This window comes from Pseudorca crassidens, chromosome 15 (assembly GCF_039906515.1).
Source record: "Pseudorca crassidens isolate mPseCra1 chromosome 15, mPseCra1.hap1, whole genome shotgun sequence".
Classification (NCBI taxonomy): Eukaryota; Metazoa; Chordata; class Mammalia; order Artiodactyla; family Delphinidae; genus Pseudorca; species Pseudorca crassidens.
In genome coordinates, this window is record NC_090310.1 from 44528748 (window position 1) to 44551693 (window position 22946).

The 22946-nt window shown below is 51.5% G+C and overlaps 1 protein-coding gene across 5 annotated transcripts in view; it reads right to left on the reverse strand.

Annotated features, from left to right (window-relative positions):
* Window positions 1-22946, reverse strand: part of APMAP (adipocyte plasma membrane associated protein) — a 95661-nt gene that overhangs the window by 5490 nt on the left and 67225 nt on the right. For 2 of the 5 annotated variants that reach the window (XM_067707408.1, XM_067707406.1), the window contains one exon: window positions 12830-13013. The exons of 1 other annotated variant lie outside the window; for it this stretch is intronic. In XM_067707408.1, the coding sequence (XP_067563509.1) occupies window positions 12830-13013 (184 nt within the window). Of the gene's footprint in view, window positions 1-1838; window positions 1922-12829; window positions 13014-22946 lie in introns of those variants that run through there. 2 more of the 5 variants (XM_067707412.1, XM_067707411.1) reach the window with 2 other exon arrangements.

Genomic DNA, 22946 nt, shown 5'->3' on the forward strand with positions numbered 1-22946 from the left:
AAAGATGATACAAACAGATGGAGAGATATATCATGTTCTTGGATTGGAAGAATTAACATTTTGAAAATGACTATACTACCCAAAGCAATCTACAGATTCAATGCAATCCCTATCAAACTACCAATGGCATTTTTCACAGAACTAGAACATATTTCACAATTTGTATGGAAACACAAAGACCCCAAATAGCCAAAGCAATCTTGAGAAAGAAAAATGGAGCTGGAGGAATCAGGCTCCCTGACTTCAGACTATACTACAAAGCTACAGTAATCAAGACAGTATGGTACTGGCACAAAAACAGAAATATAGATCAATGGAACAGGATAGAAGGCCCAGAGATAAATCCATGCATCTATGGTCACCTTATCTTTGATAAAGAAGGCAAGAATATACAGTGGAGAAAAGACAGCCTCTTCAATAAGTGGTGCTGGGAAAACTGGACAGCTACATGTAAAAGAATGAAATTAGAACACTCCCTAACATCATACACAAAAATAAACTCAATGGATTAAAGGCCTAAATGTAAGGCCAGACACTATAAAACTCTTAGAGGAAAACATAGGCAGAACACTCCATGACATAAATGACAGCAAGATCCTCTCTGACCCACCTCCTAGAGAAATGGAAATAAAAGCAAAAATAAACAAATGGACCTAATGAAACTTAAAAGTCTTTGCACAGCAAAGGAAACCATAAACAAGACAAAAAGACAACCCTCAGGATGGGAGAAAATATTTGCAAATGAAGCAACTGACAAAGGATTAATCTCCAAAATATACAAGCAGCTCATGCAGCTCAATATCAAAAAAACAAACAACCCAATCCAAAAATGGGCAGAAGACCTAAAGAGACATTTCTCCAAAGAAGATATACAGGTTGCCAACAAACACATGAAAGGATGCTCAACATCACTAATCATTAGAGAAATGCAAATCAAAATTACAATGAGGTATCGCCTCACACCGGTCAGAATGGCCATTGTTAAAAAATCTACAAACAATAAATGCTGGAGAGGATGGGGAGAAAAGGGAACCCTCTTGCACTGTTGGTGGGAATGTAAATTGATACAGCCATTATGGAGAACAGTATGGAGGTTTCTCAAAAAACTAAAAATAGAACAATCATACGACCCAGCAATCCCACTACTGGGCATATACCCTGAGAAAACCATAATTCAAAAAGAGTCATGTACCACAATGTTCATTGCAGTTCTATTTACAATAGCCAGGACATGGAAGCAACCTAAGTGTCCATCAACAGATGAATGGATAAAGAAGATATATACACACACACATATATATACAATGGAATATATATACAGTGGAATGGCACATATATACAATGGAATATTACTCAGCCATAAAAAGAAATGAAATTGAGTTATTTGTAGTGAGGTGGATTGACCTAGAGACTGTCATACAGAGTGAAGTAAGTCAGAAGGAGAAAAACAAATACCATACGCTAACACGTATATATGGAATCTAAAAAACAAACAAACAAAAAAAACGGTTCTGATGAACCTAGGGGCAGGACAGGAGTTAAAACGCAGACACAGAGAATGGAACTGAGGACACAGGGAGGGGAAAGGGTAAGCTGGGATGAAGTGAGAGTTTGGCATGGACATATATACACTACCAAAGGTAAAATAGATAGCTAGTGGGAAGCAGTCGCATAGCACAGGGAGATTCAGCTCGGTGCTTTGTGTCCACCTAGAGGCGTGGGATAGGGAGGGTGGGAGGGAGACACAAGAGGGAAGAGATATGGGGATATATGTATATATATAGCTGATTCACTTTGTTATAGAGCAGAAACTAACACACCATTGTAAAGCAATTATACTGGACAGTCATAACTAGGCTTGTGTATGTCACTGGTCCTCTGTGAGCCTCTGTTTCCTCTTCTGCCATTCCTGGTGGTGCTGCTGTGAGGGTACAGAGGAAACACTGAATGATGGCCTGTCGTGACTGGTTCCTACCAGGGAGCACCAGGGATCCTTGGGCGTCGTGGAAGGAAGAGGTGCCGGTAACTGCTGGAGGCACCTGGAGCTGGGAGCAGAGCTGCCTGAGCTTCACGTGGGCCAAGTGATTGACGTGAAAGTGCGGAGGGCCCTTCGCTCGCCAGAGCCCTGTGGCCATGGCAACCCTCATCAGGGTTGACGATCTGAGGATGATTAAGGAACACTTAAATTAATTAAGAGTCCAAACATCCCGCATCCAGGTAGGGCCATGGCTCACACATGCCCCTTTCCAGCCTCTTGGGCTCAACGTGGGGCAACTGCTGGGCTGGAGGCGGGCCCTGTGGGCGGAGTCCTGGCTCTGCTCCCAGCCCCCCAGCACTGGGGGCGTGGAGCGCGCTCAGAAACCCTCTTGTATTAACACGCTCCCGCCGCCCCGTCCCCCTCCCTCCTCCCACCAGCATCCTCGCACCCACCCCAGCCTCTGCCTTACTCTCTAAACTGTCAGCACAAGGGCATGCTGGTGCCCGCCCCCCTTTCTCCAAACAGAACATATTCTGTTTGAACCAAAATTGCGCAAAGAGAGAGTACCTTTTAGTCACACGAGGATGTGTGACAAGTGGAAACAGAAGCCAAGCCCAGAAACCTCCCTCAGATGATGGCAGTGAGCCTGGGTGTGCAGGACCCCAGGTGGAGCCAGGGACCATGGGGCTACACTGAGGAAGCAGGCAGGGTCTCCCCAGGCCTGTGCATCTGCAGTGGGGTCACCCAGACCCCAGACTCCCCTGGGGAAGCTGCCCCCATGGCTCTGGCCAGGCAGCTCTTTGTGGAGACGGGGTGTGAGGGCAGGAGCCAGGCAAGTCGGCACCCCCGCGAGTAGCAGCGCCCAGCCCAGGCGATGAGGCTCCCTGGGAGGGCACTGCCCAGCCCTTCCTCCAAGCCCAGGCTGCAGTTTCTCCCCACAAGTGTCCATCCTGCTCGGGGTCCAAGCCACATGAGTCTCCTTCCCACACGCTAGGGCAACAGAGCCGCCAAGCCCAGAGCCCCGCTGTCCTGTGGTGAACGCGGGTGAGCATATTTCCGCCGACATGACCAGAGCCAGGGGCTGAGGGCTCAGATGGGCTCCCGACACGGCTGTTTCCCATTCCCTTGGGGACTGCAGGGCACAACACCCTTCACGCACAGTCCCCACACCCATCAGAACCACGGTCCTGTGCCCTCCGCCCGGTAAGGCCTGCGACATGGTCTGGCCTCTACTGTGGACCAGACGGCACTTTGTGCCTGGAGGACTTGGCCTCACGTTCACCTTGGAACAGTGGGTGCTCAGGGCAGATGCCGGAACGCTGTTTGCAGGAAGTCACGGAGGGCTTCCTGAAGGAAGGGGAAATCGGAGGAAGACTTGGGGCGTTTTACAGCCTGGCTCAGGGCGCACCACTGAACCCTGGCTTTGGGAGCCACATCGAGCGAGGCACTGGGGAGTTGCAGTCACAGAAGCCCCTCCTCCACCCCCGAGTTTCATCTGAGACATGACGGGCTCCTTGGACGCAGGAAGAAGAGGCAGGCCTCAGCCTTCCCCACCCAGCAGGGCTGCTAGAGGCCCCGGCCTGTCCTCCCAGCAGAAAGGCCTCAGGCTCGCTGTTGGAAGGCCCTTGGTACAAGGAGGCCCCCTTGGCTAAGGGACGGGGTTGAAGGGAACCTTGCCCCTTGCCTGGTTCCAGCTGCACGATGGAGCCTGACACCAGAGCCCTGGCTGCAATCCTGGCTGCGTGGCTCCCCCGTACCCCACCCCCTGCTTTCTTCATCCTCTGCCACTGGCTGGGCTCCTGGTCAGAAGGAGCTGATGACCCACGAGCAACAGGGGGCCCTTCGTTGCCAAATCCACTGCCTCCCCTGCCTGGAGCCCCCAGCCGTCCCCCCCCACCCGGGGTATCACCAGGGCCCGGGTGGGCCAAGGATCGTCCAGGACACCCCGAGTCCTCCCTGGGACAGTCTGCAGCCCCAGCCTGTTCAGCCCCGGCCCAGCAACATTGTCCCTGAGTGTCCAGCTTGTACAACCGCTGAGGTCACCTCTGTAAAACGGTGGCCTGGACGATGAATTTCTAAACGTGGCAGCACTGAGATGCGTCTGTCCCGCGCGCCCTTCCCGGGATGCGATGCTGACGACGGAGGCTAAGCCGCCTCTCTCTCCTGGGGCGTGGCCTCCACAGGGGGCCGGCCGCCTGCCACTAAGGAGCTGGAGACCGCATGGAGAGGGCTGTGCTCATCCAAATTCCTGACCCACACACGCACGGTCAATAAACAGCGGTGTGTAAAGCTGCTAAGGTCTGGGCTGGTTTGTTGTGAAGCCATGGTAACTGAAACAACAGGTGTGTCTCCAAGGACGGCTCTGCTTGGGCTTGGGGCCTTTGGGGACGCACTGGATGAGGATGTGATTACAGGTGGGGGGCACGGGGATGCAGCTCATCCCAGGCTCTGCTGGTCCCCCTTACATCACATCTCTTGGTCCAAACGTAACTGGGGCTTTTCTGGGGTGGCTTTAGGGTCCCCGGTGGTCAACTACAGCAGAACAGCAAACGTGCAACACTGAACAAAGGGCAGGACAGAGCGTCCCTGTGGTGGCAGGTGATGGGGTACAGAGCACTGTCCCCTGATCTCCTCCAGGTGGGTGTGCCCCCCAGGGAACCCCTGGAGCCAGCCTGTGACCCGGCACCTCCCGCCGACCCACCATAAGGCCCTCTGGATTTGGGGGTGAGCTCGGCAAGTAGCAAGGCACGTGTGAGTGAGAAATGAGATGCAGAAGGTCTCCCAGCAGGGATTCATCAGACAGCTGTAAACACATTGCAGAGTATCCATCCGATAGGGCCGCCGGCCCGTCAAAGCCTGGAGGTGTCCGAGCCCAAACGCCTCTGGGAAGCGGTCTGAGACTCGTGGCCAAGGGCACCCGAGGCTGCAAAAGTCCTGCCATTTTATAGGACACAGGCACACATGAGTCATTAAGGAGAGAACAGCTGTAGAGAAGTAGGTACCAAACTGCTAATGTGATCCTTTCTGGGCAAAATTACAGAGAACATTCTTCTTAGAACTTAGGAGATTTCTCCCTAAGCAGGGGAGTCTGCCTTTCTAAAAGCCTTTAAAATATTCTCAAAATCCCAGCTTCCCAAATATATATAAATAATAATATGTGCAATATATAAATATATCAAATAATATAACATAGTATACTAGAGTTTATTATTTATATATTTGGAAAGCTGGGACTGTATATTACATATTACTTTATATAATATATTAATGTTATAATATTGTGTATTCTATATTTATTTGGAAAGCTGGGGTTTTGAGAAGGTATTAAAAGGCTTTTAGAAAGAAAGACTCCCCTGTTTTGCTCCCTTTTCCAACCCCGGAATCTCAGGAGGGGCAGAACTGTTATTGTCCGGCTCCTGGAGTTCATCCTGCCCAAGGCAGGTCAGGCTGCTAGACAGGGCACTCAGGCCATCCAGCCCGGACGCCTGGCCAGGGCAGGAACACTTGACCCTGTGACCTCCCACATCACCACCAGAGAGAGGAAGGCAGCACAGTGGCACAAGCGGGAGCTGGGACTGGTCTCAGTTTGGTCCCTATGAAGCACAGCCTGTTTCCATCTCCTGGCTATTATAAATAGAGCTGCAATGAACATTGTGGTACATGACTCTTTTTGAATTATGGTTTTCTCAGGGTATATGCCCAGTAGTGGGATTGCTGGGCCATATGGTAGTTCTATTTATTTTTTAAGTCCATCATCAGATGAATGGATAAAGAAGATGTGGCACATATATACAATGGAATATTACTCAGCCATAAAAAGAAACAAAATTGAGCTATTTGTAATGAGGTGGATGGACCTAGAGTCTGTCATACAGAGTGAAGTAAGTCAGAAAGAGAAAGACAAATACCGTATGCTAACACATATATATGGAATTTAAGAAAAAAAATGTCATGAAGAACCTAGGGGTAAGACAGGAATAAAGACACAGACCTGCTAGAGAATGGACTTGAGGATATGTGGAGGGGGAAGGGTAAGCTGTGACAAAGTGAGAGAGTGGCATGGACATATATACACTACCAAACGTAAGGTAGATAGCTAGTGGGAAGCAGCTGCATAGCACAGGGAGATCAGCTAGGTGATGTGTGACCGCCTGGAGGGGTGGGATAGGGAGGGTGGGAGGGAGGGAGACGCAAGAGGGAAGAGATATGGGAACATATGTATATGTATAACTGATTCACTTTGTTATAGAGCAGAAACTAACACACCATTGTAAAGCAATTATACTCCAAAAAAGATGTAAAAAAAAAAAAGCACAGCCTGGGACAACTGCATCGCTCTGACACAAATGCACCTCAAGGACGCAGCCGTGAGGCAGGGGAGCCAGAGACCAGGCCAGGGGCCGGCGGCTGGGCACAGGGCACAGGCCTCCTGGGACTTCTTTGGGACCATGTGGCTTCCATCTTCTGTGGATCAAAGCTCACCCACCACGTGCCCAGGTCGCACCATCTGAATCCCAGAAGCAACTGCGCCGTCGCCTGCACCCACACAGGGGGACCCTGCCGCCAGGTGGCGATAGAGCTCCAGGGAGAGACCCAGGCTCTTCGCTCTGTGAAAAGATGCTGGCGCCAGGGATCTTCCCTAGGGCCAGCCGCCCCACAGAGACCCTGGGCGCCATCCGTGACATAGAACCCGTCCTGGCCCTGGGCGGGAGTTTAGCCCTGAATTCCTTCATCCCACCTTCCCAGGGGGCTGTAATCAGGAGGGGAGGGGGTGTGTGCCAGTCGCCCCGTGAGCAGGCACCTGCCTGGAGGGGCGGCAGCATCCCCTTCCGCAGAGGCACCGCACAAGAAACCTGCTCCCCGACCGGGCTTCTAGGGCTCGGACAGGTTCAGTTTAGGGAGCTGGGTGTTAAACTGTTAGTGGTTTTGAGTCTGCGGTGGTCAGAGTGTCTACACTGCAGAAATGAGGAGACGCTGCAAATCAGGGGGTTTTCTGGGTTATTTCCGTTCCACGTTGCTGGTTCACAGCACACCGCTGCTTGGTACCATCAAATCTTTACTTCTCAGATTAAAGTAGGAAGGGTGGTCCTGGAACCACTTGCCAAGACTGCAGACGCTGTAGTGTCCTGAGATGTGCAGATTCTCTGGTACACCCCTGTCCCTGGCTCAGGGTCTGAAGGGCAGGGCCTGGCCTTTGTGTTCTGACCCATGATGGGGGTCAGTTCTGTGCAGTCTTCAAGGAGGCACTGGGCCAGCCTTTCAGTTGCTTGATCCAGCGGCTCAGAGACATTGCGCCCTTGCCATTGTCCCCCCTCCCCAAGCCTCCTCTCAGGCAGTCACTTTCCTGGTGAATACAGTGCCTCTGCGTTGACAGTGAAAAAAGACCTCTTTTACTGACTTTTTTCTGATGACTGCCACATGGCCTGGAAACGTACGCTGGTAGCTGGGAACATGAGTGCTGATTATTCCGTGCGTGGGGGCAGTGAGACCTTCAGTGGATGAATCACTCCCTTGCAGAAGTCTCCAGGGAGACCAACACCTCGAAATACATTTGTGTGCAGACGGTCACGACCTGCTCGCAGCCCAGAGCATGGCATCCCCAGGGCTCACGACCCAGAACCCGAGATGTGAACGTGCTCATGGAGCACCTGGAAATCGCGTGGAGAGGCAGGTTCTGATTCGGCAGGGCTGGGGCAGGGCCCGAGGTTTGGGGTTTTTAAGAAATGAACAAGCCGCCCCGGCATGTCAGTGCTGCTGGCATGGGGACCACACTTGAATCATAAGGATCTTTGCTACACTGTACTTCAGAGTCCTTGTGAAGCAGTCGGAGCTCTGACTGCATTACAACGACAGCATCATCGCTCTCGGTGTATTTATTTCCTGCCTCTTCTCCCTTTCCTCAAGGTGCGTCTCAGCTTGGACCTCTGGCCCTTGTCTAAGCTGCACAGGACACTTCAAAACTTAGCGGCTTACGCAACAAGAAAGGATTTGAGCCGGGGCTCAGCTGGACACTTCTTCCTTCCAATTAGTGCGCACTTGGGCCGCGGGGCTTCAGCCAGGACAGCTGACATGGCTGGGAGTGGATGGCACAGAGCTCTCTCCATCTGACCTTCTACTGGGCAACTTGGGCTTCCTGACGACAGGTGGCCTTGAACCATTGTCCTTTGTACATGGCAGCTGGCTTCCACGACGCAGCGTCCCAGGAAGACAAACCCCAACGTGCAAGCACTTACCAAGCTCACGCTTGCTAATGCCCCACCCTAAACAACCGCCTGGCCAAGCCCCAGGTTAATGGAGCGTGAGGTCACCATGGGGGCCACAGAGACAACAGTCTGCTATGGCCTCTGACTCTGACGCCCCTGTTCATTAGTCTCAAGATCAGTTCCCTTGGAGAGTATCTCACCAAACGGCTCCTTTGGGGGAGTCTCGGATCTTTGCAATTATCATCAGAGAATTGAATTCAACTACACTCAAACACTTTAAACAGTTCATTAGAAGTTCAGACACCCTCACTGTTATGCAAGATTTGCTTGCTTCAGTCATTACATTGAAAATTAATTAATTCTTTTAGTCGTATTTTTTAATGGAGAATGAATTTAATTCTTAGCAGAAATATGACAAATTTCTGCTAAAGACTGACAGCTATGGGCATGCATCACTGTTCTCCTTTCAGAAGCCATTCTGCCAAGCCAACTTTATTATTTCGTGGTAAAAGAATGGGTCAGGGGCTTCCCTGGTGGCGCAGTGGTTGAGAGTCCGCCTGCCGATGCAGGGGACACGGGTTCGTGCCCCGGTCCGGGAGGATCCCACATGCTGCGGAGCGGCTGGGCCCGTGAGCCATGGCCGCTGAGCCTGTGCGTCCGGAGCCTGTGCTCTGCAACGGGAGAGGCCACGACAGTGAGAGGCCCACGTACCGCAAAAAAAAAAAAAAAAAAAAAGAACGGGTTAGGACCGCCACTGGCAAAAAGAGACTTTGGGCCACAAGCCCGGGGTATTATCACTGCCAACAGAGTACTTGGCCAGTGGGACACGTGGGGTCATTACAGGAGACCAACATCTACACACCAGTCAGGACACTCAGCACACTCGGATGACATCCCAAGTTTTCCTCAGCCTTGTATCTGGGGGTGTTTTTAATAATAGGCATGGGGAGACCTCTTTGGCATTTGTGAAACTATTTTTCCCCATTTTTTTTTCATTAAAAAATGACAAGAGGGCTTCCCTGGTGGCGCAGTGGTTGAGAGTCCGCCTGCCGATGCAGGGGACGCGGGTTCATGCCCCGGTCCTGGAGGATCCCACATGCCGCGGAGTGGCTGGGCCCGTGAGCCATGGCCGCTGAGCCGGCGCGTCCGGAGCCTGTGCTCCGCAACGGGAGAGGCCACAACAGTGAGAGGCCCGTGTACCGCAAAAAAAAAAAAAAAATGACAAGAGCATGGTAAAATCAGCCAGATGGATCAAAAGGATGTGCAGTGGAAACTCAGCTTCTTCCTACCTGTATGCCCAAGTGCCCAGAAAACAATGGTGTCTTGTGTGCATATGTACACAGCTTACGGCAGCAGCTCCACACACTAAATGCAGGCGTGCTCCAGTGCGCCATTGCCCCTGTCACAGCCGATGCTTCTTGAGGGTCATTTGAACGACTGCTCAGCTTTGGACATGGCCCCCGACCTGTTAGTTTCCTGGGTCTTCTGGAATCAATCATCCAGTCCCCATGAGTTTTCAAGTTTATTTACATAGAGCTAAGCAAAGTATCCTTTTCAATTTGAATCTGAATGTTTTTTCTGCATCTGTGGTTTCTCCACTTTCTCATTTTGAATTGTCCTCTTATGAGGCTGAGTTTACTGTACGACTGTGCGTGTACATACGTGTGTGTGTGTGGCAACGCACACACGGGAGTTTGTGAGTATCCACACACGTGTGTCTTCAAGTCAACTTGGGATTATTTTTTACTTCTCATTTTCTGTTTTCAAATTCACCAGGTCCTGCTTTTATTGTCCTTAATTTCCTGTCTTGCCTTTTCTAAGGACAACTTTGTTGTTTTTTCCTCTTTGCCCAGACTGAATGCTCACTTTATTTTTCTTCATACTTGTCAACAATTCACCAGGAAAGCCTTCTCGTTCTGGGTTTTTCTTTGTGGGAAGCTTTTGTATTACCAATTCAATCTCTTGTTATGTAAATTTATTGATTTTCTATTTCTTCTTGAGTCAGTTTGGGCAGTTAGTGTCTTTCTAGGAATGTGTCCATTTCATATAGATCATCTAACGTGTTGTCACACACTCACAGTGTCCCCTTACAGCCTTTTTTATTCTGGGTGGCCCACAATAATGTCCCCTTTTCATTCCTGATTTAGTAATTTGTGTCTCTCTCGTCCTTTCTTGATCATTCTAGTTACAGGTTTGTCAATTCTGTTCCTCTTTTCAAAGAACCGATTTTGGGTTTCGTGCCTCATTTTCTCTGCTGTCTTTCTGTCCTCTATTTCATGTATTTCCATCTATCTTTATTATTTACTTCCTGCTGCTGCTCTGCCTTTTCTAGTTTCTTGAGATGAATGGCTAGGTTATTGACTTCAGATATTTCTTCTTTTTTAATGTAGGCATTTATGGGTATAATTTTCCCTCTGACACTGCTTTCACTGTGTCCATAAATTCTGGTATGTTGTGTTTTCATTTTCATTCATCTCAAAGTATTTCTCAGTTCCTTTTGGTTGTTTTTGACCTATTGGTCATTTAGGAGTGTACTGTTTATTTCCCACACTTTTGTGAAATTTTCAAATTTCCTTCTGGTATCGCTTCCTAATTTCATTCTATTGTGGCCAGAGAACATACTTTGTATGGTTTTAACCCTTTTAACTGCACTAAGACTTCTTTTGTGGCCTTATATATTGTCTACTCTGTGGAATGTTCCATGCGCTTGGGAAGGATGTGTCTTCTGCTGTTGTTGGGTGCCGTGTTGAGGTAACATTGTTTCATGGTATTGGAAGTCTATTTGCTGATGTCTGTCTAGCTGTTCTATACATTATTGAAAATGAGGTATTGAAGTCTCTCTTTAAATCTGCCTGTTTTGCTTCATATATTTGGGACTCTGTTGTTATCACTGTTACATCGTTTTGATGGATTTTCTATTTCATTATAAAATGTACAATTTTCCCTAGCAACAATTTTTGCCTTAAATTCTACCTTGTCTGCTGTTAGTACAGCTACTCCAACTCTCTTTGGGTGGCTATTTGCAGGCAATATCTTTTTTCATCCTTTCCCTTTCAATCGATTTGCGTCTTGAAATCTCAAATATGTCTTTTTTAGTCATCCTATCAGTGGATCATGGTGTTTGTCCTGTTCTTCCATTCTCTGCCTTTTAATTGGAAAGTCTGGTCCATTTACAAACCCGCCTTCCCCACTGGATTAACGGGAGGAGAATCCTTACTTTCCCTTCTACCCACGAACCACAAACAATCGCTCGTTCTACTCCTTGACAAGGTATCTTCAAGAGACCTGTAACCTTGACCATCATGTTACTTCTCTGGGCTCAGCTTCCTCCTCTGTCAAATAAGAAGTTGGAAGGCTTCCCTGGTGGCGCAGTGGTTAAGAATCCGCCTGCCAATGTAGGAGACACGGGTTCGAGCCCTGGTCCAGGAAGATCCGACATGCCGCGGAGCAACTAAGCCCATGCGCCACAACTACTGAGCCTGCGCTCTAGAACCCGCGAGCCACAACCACTGAAGCCCGCGAGCCACCACTACTGAAGCCCACACGCCTAGAGCCCGAGCTCCACAACGAGAGAAGCCACCACAATGAGAAGCTCACACACCGCAAGGAAGAGTAGCCCCCGCTCTCCACAACTAGAGAAAGCCGCGCACAGCAACAAAGACCCAATGCAGCCAAAAAAATAAATAAATAAGTTTATTTAAAAAATAATAATAATGCGTATTTTAGGTATAATTTATAATATTTTGAAAGTATATTTTAAAACATTGTAAAAACTAATATAATCAATTCATATTTATTTTATAATAGATTGTGAAAATAAGCCTAAAGCCTGTTTCTCATTATTGGATTTGTCATTATGCAGTGTCATAATGCCCTATGTAGGAAACATTATTTATGAAATAGTACATGTGATAGAAGCCTCGAGAATAATTAAGAATGATCTATTAAAATCATAAACAGCCTTATCTACTTTGAGACATAATGACCATAGTTTCTTTTTATATTTAAGAAAAACAGAAGGTGAAAATGCTAAAAACCTAAGGGTTTGGGGGTTAGGTTTTTGGTGGTTGCTTACAATTTTATTTTTTGTTAATGAGAATAGGAATCAGTAAATTTAGTAAATATTTGTTTTGATAAAATTAGGATTGACTATAATTTGAATAAATATTTCACTCTATGATTTGAAAATTGGGTTTCAGCTTCCTTTAGAATAATGCACACAAAACTGTAATCAGCCACAGATGTAGAGAACAAATGTATGGACACCAAGGGGGGGGAGGTGGGAGGTGGATGGTGGGATGAACTGGGAGATTGGGATTGACGTATATACACGAATATGTATAAAACAGATAACTAATAAGAACCTGCTGTATAAAAAATAAATAAAATAAAATAAATTTTTTAATTGTAATCAGCAAGTTTTAGCTTGTGTTTATATTGAAAAAAAATGGTTATTCCCCACCCCAAATTCAAAATACATTGAAAAACATAATCTTACTAAGCTGTAAGCATCACTGCTCTGGCTGTTCAAAGATACTTTTCTTTCTGGCCAAATGACATACCCAGATGATAAGCATTGCCAAAATCAGGGAGAAAGCTGATACTTTTAAATTCATGAAAACAATTAATTTCAATGTTTCTTACTCACGTTCTCTCTGCTTCACGCCCACGGGACTGTCCCCCAAGAGCAATGCTGCCTTTGGCTGTAGTCTGCACCAGCTCCGCGCTCCACTGCCCACATCTCTGGATGCAGACCCTCCCAGCACTTCTCCAGACCGAGAAGGTTTCATGTGGGAAGGGTCCCCGCGCTCACCTGCCATCTTCCGGCGGCCCTGCTTTCCAGAATAGGAGAGATGAGGGGCCAGTGGGCACCGTTAGGGGGGAAAGGGACACGGGTCCTGCGTGTCCCCTGATTGACTAAGGAGGCCAGCATGTGGACGCTGAAGATCTGGAAATCTGTCCCCTTGGTCTGTGTACCCCAGGGTGCAAGCGCCCAGGTGAGAATTCACATCTGCTGCTTATCCCCAAGTTAACATTGAGTCCACATTTCCCTCGGACCCATGACTTTCTCTGTATCTTACTCAAGGCCCAGGAAGCATCCAGGAACTCCTGAGTCACTGTGTATTAAGCCCCCACCTGCTAAGAGGCCAGGACAGCCCCATCCACCATGGGCAGGTCTGGGCTTGGGGCCCAGGGCCCCCCAGCTTTGGGAAAGAGAGGTGGGCACACCCCCACCTGGCAGGGCAAGCTCTGAGCCCACAAACAGCCTGGATCTCCAGGCCTCGAGTCTCCATCTCTGGGGAGGCCAGGTGAGTACCCTCCCCCTCCACGAAGGCCACTCAGTGCCCCAGAAATCCTCTCTCTTGCCGCTAAGCAGCTCCAAGCCTGTCAAACTGGAGTCTTCTCATCAATCACTTACAGACTTTCATCTCCACTGGTATTTGCTATTCGTTAATTGAATAATTAGATATAATTAATAACCTCATGCATTAGCATCATTGCAACATTATGGGTGTCAGGAGCATATAGCTAATTAGAGATTAATGTTTTGGGGCTCCAAATCAGATGCTTAAGTTGTGTGTTGGGAAAGCATGAACTGTGTCCCTTTAATTAATTTTGCAGTGTTTCTGGGGTCTGGAAAAGCAGATTAAAAAATCTACTGATGTCTTGGGATTTGATAGTTTAAGAGAAGTTCCCAGAAAACCACACCAACGTTGTGTATCAACACTTACTGAAAAACCTGCCTTTTATGGGACTACATGTAAGCCACCTTTGGGGACACAAAAATGAGTCAGATGCAGACCCGACTTTATGCCTGCAGCCAGGAAGGTTAAATCAGCCAGCACGTGGGTCCCTGCAGTAGGAAGTAGAGAGAGACAATGGCCGTGGCCAAGGGGCTGAGCTGCTCCAGATTCACGGTGCCTGTAATCAGGGGATGGTGGCTCTTTTACCAAGGTGACCCTTTAATAAACCACTAAATTCCTGTAATGAAATTTTCAGGTCAGGAAAAGAAACTCTTTGTCAAGGCATTAATCATGATTTTGGACTTAGAAAATATGGCTCTTAAGGGGATAAATGATAGACACAGGCTGTGGGAGTTGCAGGGAAGGTGAGGATGTCTCTGCTTGAACATGTTAGAACTCTTTTGATTGCAAGCGAGGGCTCCCCAATTCGAGTTGGCTTAAACAAAGAAATCAAAGGTGCAATTGGCACATAGCACTGAAAACTCCAGGAGTGGATATCAGGCATGGCTGCCTCCAGGAACTCATTGTCACTGGGAAGCTCTTCTTGTGTTCTCCCCTTTTTGGATGGGGGAGGGTTATGATTCCCTCTGTGTTGGCATTTTTGCAGCCAGGCTCTCCCCATGTATGGCCAAATGACCAGGTTTAACTCTCTGCCCCCTTAGCTACTCCAGGGACAACAATGGTGGCAGTGATGCTGAAAGAGCTGACATCTATTCAGTGGTCAGGGTATGCTGGGCAGCAACCTAGGTGTTGTGTGTATTGATTCCTTTAATCTTCAACTCTTGGAAGGGAAGGGGGGCATGTAATGGGGTGATTGAGAATCTGGGTTTAGAGCCAGACACTTGGGTTATATTCCGAGTCTTCCTCTCGTATATGTTTGAATTTGAATCGTGACTTAACATCCACGCCTCAGCTTCATCATCTACACAGTTAACGCCTTGTTTAGAGAGCTGTCTGGTGGGGCCACCTCCGCCAGTTCTGTGACCCAGGCTGGCCCATGTGTACTTAACAAATATTGGCTGTTCACTTTACCAGTTATCTGTAGCAATGATGACAGGGATCATGTGTCCGTAGCAGCAATCAGCTCAGACTTTTAAAAACAGGCCCCGTGTCAAATCTTCCATTTAGCTGTCCCAGAAATTTTAACCCAAGCATCCTTCAGACAGGCCTTTGAACTGGGGAACCCCACAAAACCCTTTCTAAGACATGTTCCAGGGCTGGGGTCAGGACCCCAGCAAGAGAGTCACGTTCCTTAGGGCAGCCACCGCAGCTGACCACCAGCAGATATTTGGGAAGTCGCTTGGTGAGTGCAACAGCCTCTCTGAGCAGGTGAGGAAGGAGCCCAGCCCCGGGTCCCTGACTGCGAGGGCTCTGAGCCCGAATCCTAATGCTGCAAGGCCAGCGGATGAGACACAGCTCGAAAGCTCCCGTTCTCAGTGAACACAAAGCAACCGCGCTGGTTCCCCAGTAGTGGCCCCGCTGTGCAACCCCATCGTCATCTCGCGAGTATAGTGAGGACGGTGCTGCCTATTTTCTCTGCTAATTTTCCTGGGAGAGTGCTTCCCCGCCACAAAATGGCAATTTAACGGCTGTGTCTAAAGGAGAGAAGCAGCGTCACGGCCAGATGCAGGCAGGTCCCAGGGCTTTGTACAGATTCCGCCATTCACGTTGCAATGTGCAGGCTGGGGCACTGGGGTGAGACAAGTACGGGAATATTCCTGTCCCGGGAAAGAGAGATACTGATAAAACGTGTCTGGCTGCACGTGGAAGCAAGCGTGCTTTATTCACATTAATGCACTGAAATGTACGCCGGCCAGGACACTAAGCCTGGCTAGCCCTCGGCTGCCGTCCCCAGACAGTCACTGCCCAGCCAGGCAGCTGGCCGCTCCAAAAGGCTGCAGATCAGCAGGCAGACGGCACTTGGGCACCATCTCGAAAGATAATTGGACATTTGCTTAGTGGCCTCAATTTCTATTTCTAGCTCACGGATGCTTTTTCTGGTTTTTTCCTCTGCTGGGAAACAACAAGAGCTCCCCTGAGCGACAGCAGGGCAGCTCGTGATGGCCACACCAACGCCAGCCACCTGGAGTGCTGTGGGGAAGGGTTCTGAGGTCGCCCGTGCGGCAAGAAAATAGCGTGAAAAATTAGCAAACCCCCCCGGGCTGGGGCCTGGCGGTCTGGTGAGGCGGGGATGGGGGTGTCCATCCACCAGCTGGGGTCCAGGGTCCGCAGGGCAACATCAGTAGGCTCTGGCCTGGCATCAGAGCCCCTAGCTCAGCCCCAGACTTCTTCTCCCAGTGCGACCTCCGCTGGTCTTTTCAGCTGCCACCCCTGGACTCTCTGAGGACCCCTCGGGGATCCTGCAGCCGTGCGGGCCGGGGTGGGGGGTGGGGGGCGGGGTGGGTGCTGGTCTACATGGAGCACCTTACCCCTCCCACCCCTCGGGCCCCACGCTCCTGGGGAAATGTCGTGCCCTTGGCTGATCAAATAATGAACCCGAGCTGACTCTGCCTTGCGTGGGTGCAGGTGTGAAAGCGCTGTGGGCGGAGGGCGCTCCCGCCCCCGGGACTCCCCCTCGGCTCGAATGCAGCGAAAGCGCCCCTTGCTTCCCCGAGATGAAGGGACCACGAGGCCCCTGCCCTTCACCCCACCCCCGGACTCCACGAGCAGGGACGCCAGGGTCACGGTACCCGTGTCAACTCCATCCCTGAGCGGCGCCCGCGAGCCGTTGATTCTCAAGGGTTCCTTCTGTCCTGCGGGTTGACTGCTTCCCAACCAGTCCCCCGTCGGCGTCCTTCTAGAGCCACGTGTAAGCAGCGCGGTGCCAGATGCCCTCCGACGGGGCTCCTGACCGTGGAGCTGGGTCTCGGCTGCCGCGGGGGCCTCTGTCCGTTGCCGCCCTGCCTTCCCCAGGTTCCCTGCAGCTGCCGGGCTGGAAGGCACGGCCGTGCGGGGGGGGGATGGGGAGTTAGGGTTAGGGGCGTCTGATGCCCAGACTCACAGCTCTTTGAAGACACAGAGGCAGGACGGTAACTGGAGCCACGGGCAATGGGAGGTGGGGCCCCTGCCCCTCCACCGTGGGTCCTAAAGCCTCTCTGAGGGGCAGACACACCCAGTGCTCAGGCCTTCACCTTTGCTCCCCTTTCCCTCCCCACCCCCACTGCCTCGTATCCCCGGGATCACACCTCCAGCCCCCATAAAAGGTGAGAGCAGGCTCTGTATGTCTCAGGCACTGCCTTCTGGGGAGACTCGGCCAGGATGCATGAACCAGAGGATGACCTCACACGGGTCACCATCCCGCTCCCGCCAGGAGCAGCGGCTGTGACTGCCTGGCAACCCTGTCCCTGGCCTCCTCTCTGTGCTGGAAACAAAGGACAGGACTGTACGAAGGCACATCTCTCCTTTTAGGCTAACATACGGCCTGCCCCCCGCCACACCGGGGTTTCTCCAGAACCCATTGTTCCCCCTACCCCCTGGAATTCCGGCCCGCACCAGTTCAGGGTCCAGCAAAGAAGCTGCCCAAAACCCCAGGAAAGAGGAGACAGGTTTGAAAAGGAGTTGATGAAATGGAATTTAGATCATTCATTTGAATGTTAAATCACGAAATTGCAGAGAACTCTGGTTATTTTTATGACACACCTTGGGAGCTGAATATTTTGACATATTAATCAGTTCTCCAAAACGGCATTTACATCAAAATTTTGCTTGCTTTTGTTGAGTTTCTGTCTTAGCTGTTACAGTTTATCTCCTCCAGGCTGGGTGAAGGGAGGATGCCATGGATGACTTGGGGCCCGTCTCCTGGCTTCCTGGGGCAGCTCCACCCCATGAATGGGAGAAACTGTCCATACCCTGGAGGAGTTCCTTGGAAAAGTTTCCCAAAATTCTGGTTGTTCACACGTTGGGGCTGACAGTAACGCCCAGCACCCCTGCAGCTGTGGAACAGGAGCGACTTTCCAAGGCTGATGGGGGGGCCACCTGGTCACCCGGAGGTGGCCCGGCCTCGGCAGGGCTGGCAGGACCCGCTGCCATGTTCCCGCCACAGCACACATCACCGGGGGAAATGAAGGTCGCCCACCAGTGTCCTCCTGTCACAAGAAGCCAGCCAGGCTGCCCCCGTGTGCAGCAGCCACAAGAAAAGCTCACGTGCTCACGTTCAGAGGGGTCCATGGATCGTGTGCCTCTGTTTCCCACTCAAGTTCAGAACCAACAGAGTCACACTAATTACCAATTTCAAAACCAACTGAGACACATCAACTGCCAATCTAGTCGTCAGAAACCAGCACCACCCATCCTGGAGACGCAGCCAAGATGCAAGGTGCGCAGACAAGCTTCCGTGTCCTGAGCCTTGGAAGAGGCCCTTCACCACCAGTGACAGGAGCGCTGAGCGCACAGCCCTCGGCCTGGGCAGGGTGCCCTGTGCTTACCAGCCACTCCCTGCAGGGAAGTACAGCCCTAAAACCAAGGCAAGAAGGAGCCGGATTCCTTCTCCCTACACTGTCCAACCCAATAAAGCGCCCCTCATCACCGGGGGAGGAAGGAGCAAGGGGGAAATGAGAGGCCAGAGGTGTTCCTTTCCTGGACGGAAACGTCCCAAGTGAGGGGCGAGGGTCCCACCAAAGAGCCAGTTTCGCAAGGTTCTAGTTCTAAACAAGCCTCTGCTCACGCCACTTAAACCGGGTTGCTCTCTGTGGCCTAAAGCAAAAGTCCCTAAGGTATTTCCCTCAGGAGTACCTGTTTGCACAGTGAGGTGACCGAGTGTGTGTACTTAACCAAGTCCCCATGCCTGGGGACAGCGCACGAGAGCCACCACCCGCCCCCAGCAGACCGCAGCTCAGCGCAGAGACGGGGGTGCTAAGGGCTCACAGTTCACACTGGCCCAGTTCACACTCCCACGTGTGATGCCGGCGAGGAGCACAGAGGGCTTCTCACTCTGTGAGGACGGGCTGTGTTCCCAGACCCCAGCGCCCACCTGCGTGGCGGAGGGGCCCTCAACCCGAGGCCACAGTCACCGCATTGTGTGCGTGTACGGAGCCACGAGGGTGATGCTCACAGCATCCGGGCTGGGTCTCCCCAGAACCAGACCCTGAGGCAGGACGTGAGGGCAAGAGGCTTGTCTGGGAAGACACACCAGAGACGCAGCCGGAGCAGATGGGAGGCGGGACGGGGAGGACACCAGCCCACCAGGCTGTGGCACTGAGTGGTCAGGGAGGGGACGTGGGTGGCCTCATGCTTCCTGGCCCTGTTCTGCAGGGGAGGTTGGACAACATAGCAGTCACTCTCCTGGGCAAAGCAGCCATTCCCACCGCGCTCACCACGGCCATGGCAGGACCCCGTCCAGACCCGCCGCCCAGAGCACCACCGTCCACTGCCCTGAACTCTCAGTCGCTGTTTCCCCCCCACACGTCTGCCCATACCAGGACCACGGAACACGGAGCCGGGGAGGCGTCTGCATTTGCTGTTGCTCTGCCTGGACGCCGCCCTTGTCCCTCCCCCATCCTCCCTCCCTCCATCATCAATTCTTATCTCCTTCCTTATTCTTCTTCCTAGAACTCACCAGTTCCCAACAACCTGTGCCCTGTTCTTATTTGTCTTGTCTACAGTCTTCCTCCTTTCCCACTGGGATGAAACTCTTCATAGACAAGGATTTTTGTCCATTTATCTCACCACTTTCTCCCCCAGCACCCAGAAAATTTCCTAGCACACAGGAGCTACCCAACATATATTTGAATGAATGCATGAACTAGATCCAAACAAAAGAAGGCAGCTGAATGTGCACACTATCAAAGGCCAACTCTTCAGCGCAAAGGAGGAAACCATAGGGATGCGTTTCCACACCAGCCGCAGCCCAGCAAAGGCAGGTCGCGTCCCAGCCTCTGAGGGTCTCTCCACGCGCAGTGCAGTATGAACAAGCCCTTGCCTCAGAAACACACACAGCCTCGGTCCCTAGCCCAGCGGTGGGGACAGTCCCTCACCTCTGGGCTCCAGCCACCACCCTTGTCCACAAGGGAGTCAGGCAAAGCCTTCTTCTCCAAACTGCTTCCAGGAGCCCCGGGGTCTATGGAGCTCCTCTGCAGGGAGTGTCCAGACATCCTGCCCTCAAGCCCCGGTCATCACCGAAGGAGCAGGAAAAGAACCACTAGGGAGGATGGCTGCACCCATCACACGCTGTGCACCTGAGGGCACGTCACAGGTCCCCTGTAGCCCCACAACAACTCTGTGGTTTGGGGACAATTATCACCCCATTTGCTCGTGAGAATAAGGTCTCAAGAGTCTTACTCTACATCCCAAACGCAAGGAGAGCTGGCCTTGCATCCACTCCTGTTGGACCCCAGGGCCGACGCCTGTGACCGTCAGGACCCTCCATGTCCCGCTGGGCCCCTGACTGGCCCATGGGGCCTGGAGTCCAGCACGGCACTGGCCTTACCAGGGACTCTGCTCTGGGGTCTGTTCCCACCCTGCCTCGGACGGGCCACAGCGTCTGCGATCCCTGCTGGGGGCGTGGACGCCCCCCGCTCCCGCACCTCTCCCCGTGTGAGAGCTGGTGCACCCACCCAGGGCTGAGCACGACACCTGAAGGGCTTCCAGGCACATGCCCTCAGATCATGGTTTCTCCAGGTGGACAATTCCCCCCTTTGAGATGTGACAGAGACCAGGGCAGCCATGCAGCTTCCATCCCAGTGAAGGGACAGATGTGGGGAGTAACATGTGCATCTCTGAACTTCAGGAATTCAGTTGCTCCAGGGTTTACACCAAACATAGGCTCCTCGGGTGCAGTTGTTTACGTTGGCACTTTTGTAACAAACCATGGAGCTTCGCCACAGGCTGGCTTCCACCTGCCTCCCCCCTCCCCACTGCAGAAAAGACAGAAACATCCAGAGGCCCTAGGGTGGCTTCTGAGCCCCAGCCCAGCCTGGCCACTTCCCACCCAGGGGCCTCTGCTCTGTCCCATGTACCTTTGGCCTTGCTCATCCTGGGATGACCGGGGGTGCCCTCCCTGCTCCCAGCTCTCGCCCCACCCCAGCCCGTTCCAGTTGCCAATGCAGCGCAACAGCCATCCAGAAGTTAATGGTGGGAAGCACTGCTTCATCACGCTTCACACCATTAATTTCAGCACTGCTTCATCACGCTTTGCACCATTAATTTCAGTATGGCTGCTGCGCTGCATTGGCAACTGGACTTCAGAAAGGGCACAGCAGGGACAGTTGTGTCTGCCCTACAACGTCTGGGGCTCCTGAGCGCAGGGGGCCGAGAGACATAGGTGCTGGCAGTGGAGTCTGGCTGGCATGAGCTACAGAGGTAAGGGAAGGCCCCTGGCAACATCTGCTATGATGTGAGTCCTCAAACCTAAATCACAGACCGCGTGCATCACATCGACGAGACGTGAGAAGGATGGAAGGACCGTCACAGCCGTGGGTTATAGAGCAGCTGGTGGTGGGGAAGTATATCAGCCAGAATTCAGTGCTCGTAAGAACTGCTCCGACCCAGAGAATTCACTGGAAGTTATCAGAAGCCCATAGGTCCAGGGGCGAGGCTGGGGACAGGCGCCCCGGGGACAAGGAGAAAAAAGGATACTCACTGCAGTGGGTGATCTCTCCCGGCTGCCATCACTGGGGTGGATATAGCAGCCACTGTTGACTCAAGATGCAAACACTGCGGCTTGGCCTGAACTGGCCCCTACGCTGGCCCCTTGGAGAAAGTGTAATTCCCGAAAAGGAAACCAGGCTGTGAAAGGACGGGAAAGGGATGCAAGTGCACACAGTGAGGTGAGACGGAAAGAATTCCCGCTGGATTCCAGCTCCGTTCTTCCCACCCCACACCCCCCCAGACACACCACCACCTCCCATGCGCCGGGCCCAGACTGCCTCTCAGTGGAAAGATCTCGGGTTCTCTTCCCCAAAGAAGCACCTAAACACTTGCGGGCAAATACCCGAATACCAAACAGTGCTTGGTGTCTCTCCTCTGAAATGAACAAAGCAGTCCCTGCAATCTTTGTGCTTACGAAGTGTAATGCAGTCTTTGTTTACTGAGGTATTTAAAGATGGCTAATTTCCTCCAAGCTCCTAATAGTGTGAATTCTCTTACTGCTTTAAATAGTTTATAATGTATTATTTTAGATTTTCAGTAACCATATGTATTCAGCAGCTAAGGCCACTATTGCTGCCAAGTGATTTTGAAAACGGAGTGTGGACGGCTAGAACAATGCAGTGCGTGTGCTTGTTCTGTTAAATGGGAATCCAGGTCACGTGGCTTTATCCCAATCCTCTAGTCCCTGAGTCCCCCAGTTAACTGGAAGCACAGACAATATACTTTTTTCCCATCTAAATAGACTCTGCTCCATACTAATTCCCAAAGGTTTTACACCGGTCACCATGTTCCCAAATTGTCCCATAAAAACGATGGTGCCTAGGGTACCCTGGCCACAAACCCCAGCTCTCCTGGCTCCTGGCACATCCGTAGCTTCCCCTGCGGGCCCTGGAGACCCTGCCTGAGGGCTTTCCTATCGTGGGGTCCGGCGGGAAGGGACAGAGGGTGGATCCCCAGAAGGAGCCCTTAGCCGACTAGAAATGGGGATTGGAGGGAGAGAGCCCAGCTTCTGGGCCCCTCAGTCCCTGGGCTGGGACAGCTCTGGCAGAAGGGAAAGTCAGCTCAGGAAGCCAGTGGCTGCAGCGGGAATCCACAAAAATCTTCAACCTGCGTTTCAGGTATTTCACAAGGAGATCTTAGATCAAAGCGTACAGGAAAGCACTGCCGGGTCCCGCCACAAGCCCCTCCAGGGGCAGGAGTGAGGAGTACACTGACGGGCCGATGCCTTGCTGTCCCCTCCCTCACTTTCCATCCCTCCATCCCAGCCAGCGGGTCCTGGGTCAGGACCCACCACCCTCCCGTGGCCTTTGTTCCTGAGACTCCTGGAAGGAAAAAAAAATAAAATTCCGTTCAATCCCCACTATAACCTGTCCTTGCAGGAGCATAAAAATAACTGATTGCTTATGTTAAACACCTGACCAATCTACTGCGGCAGCA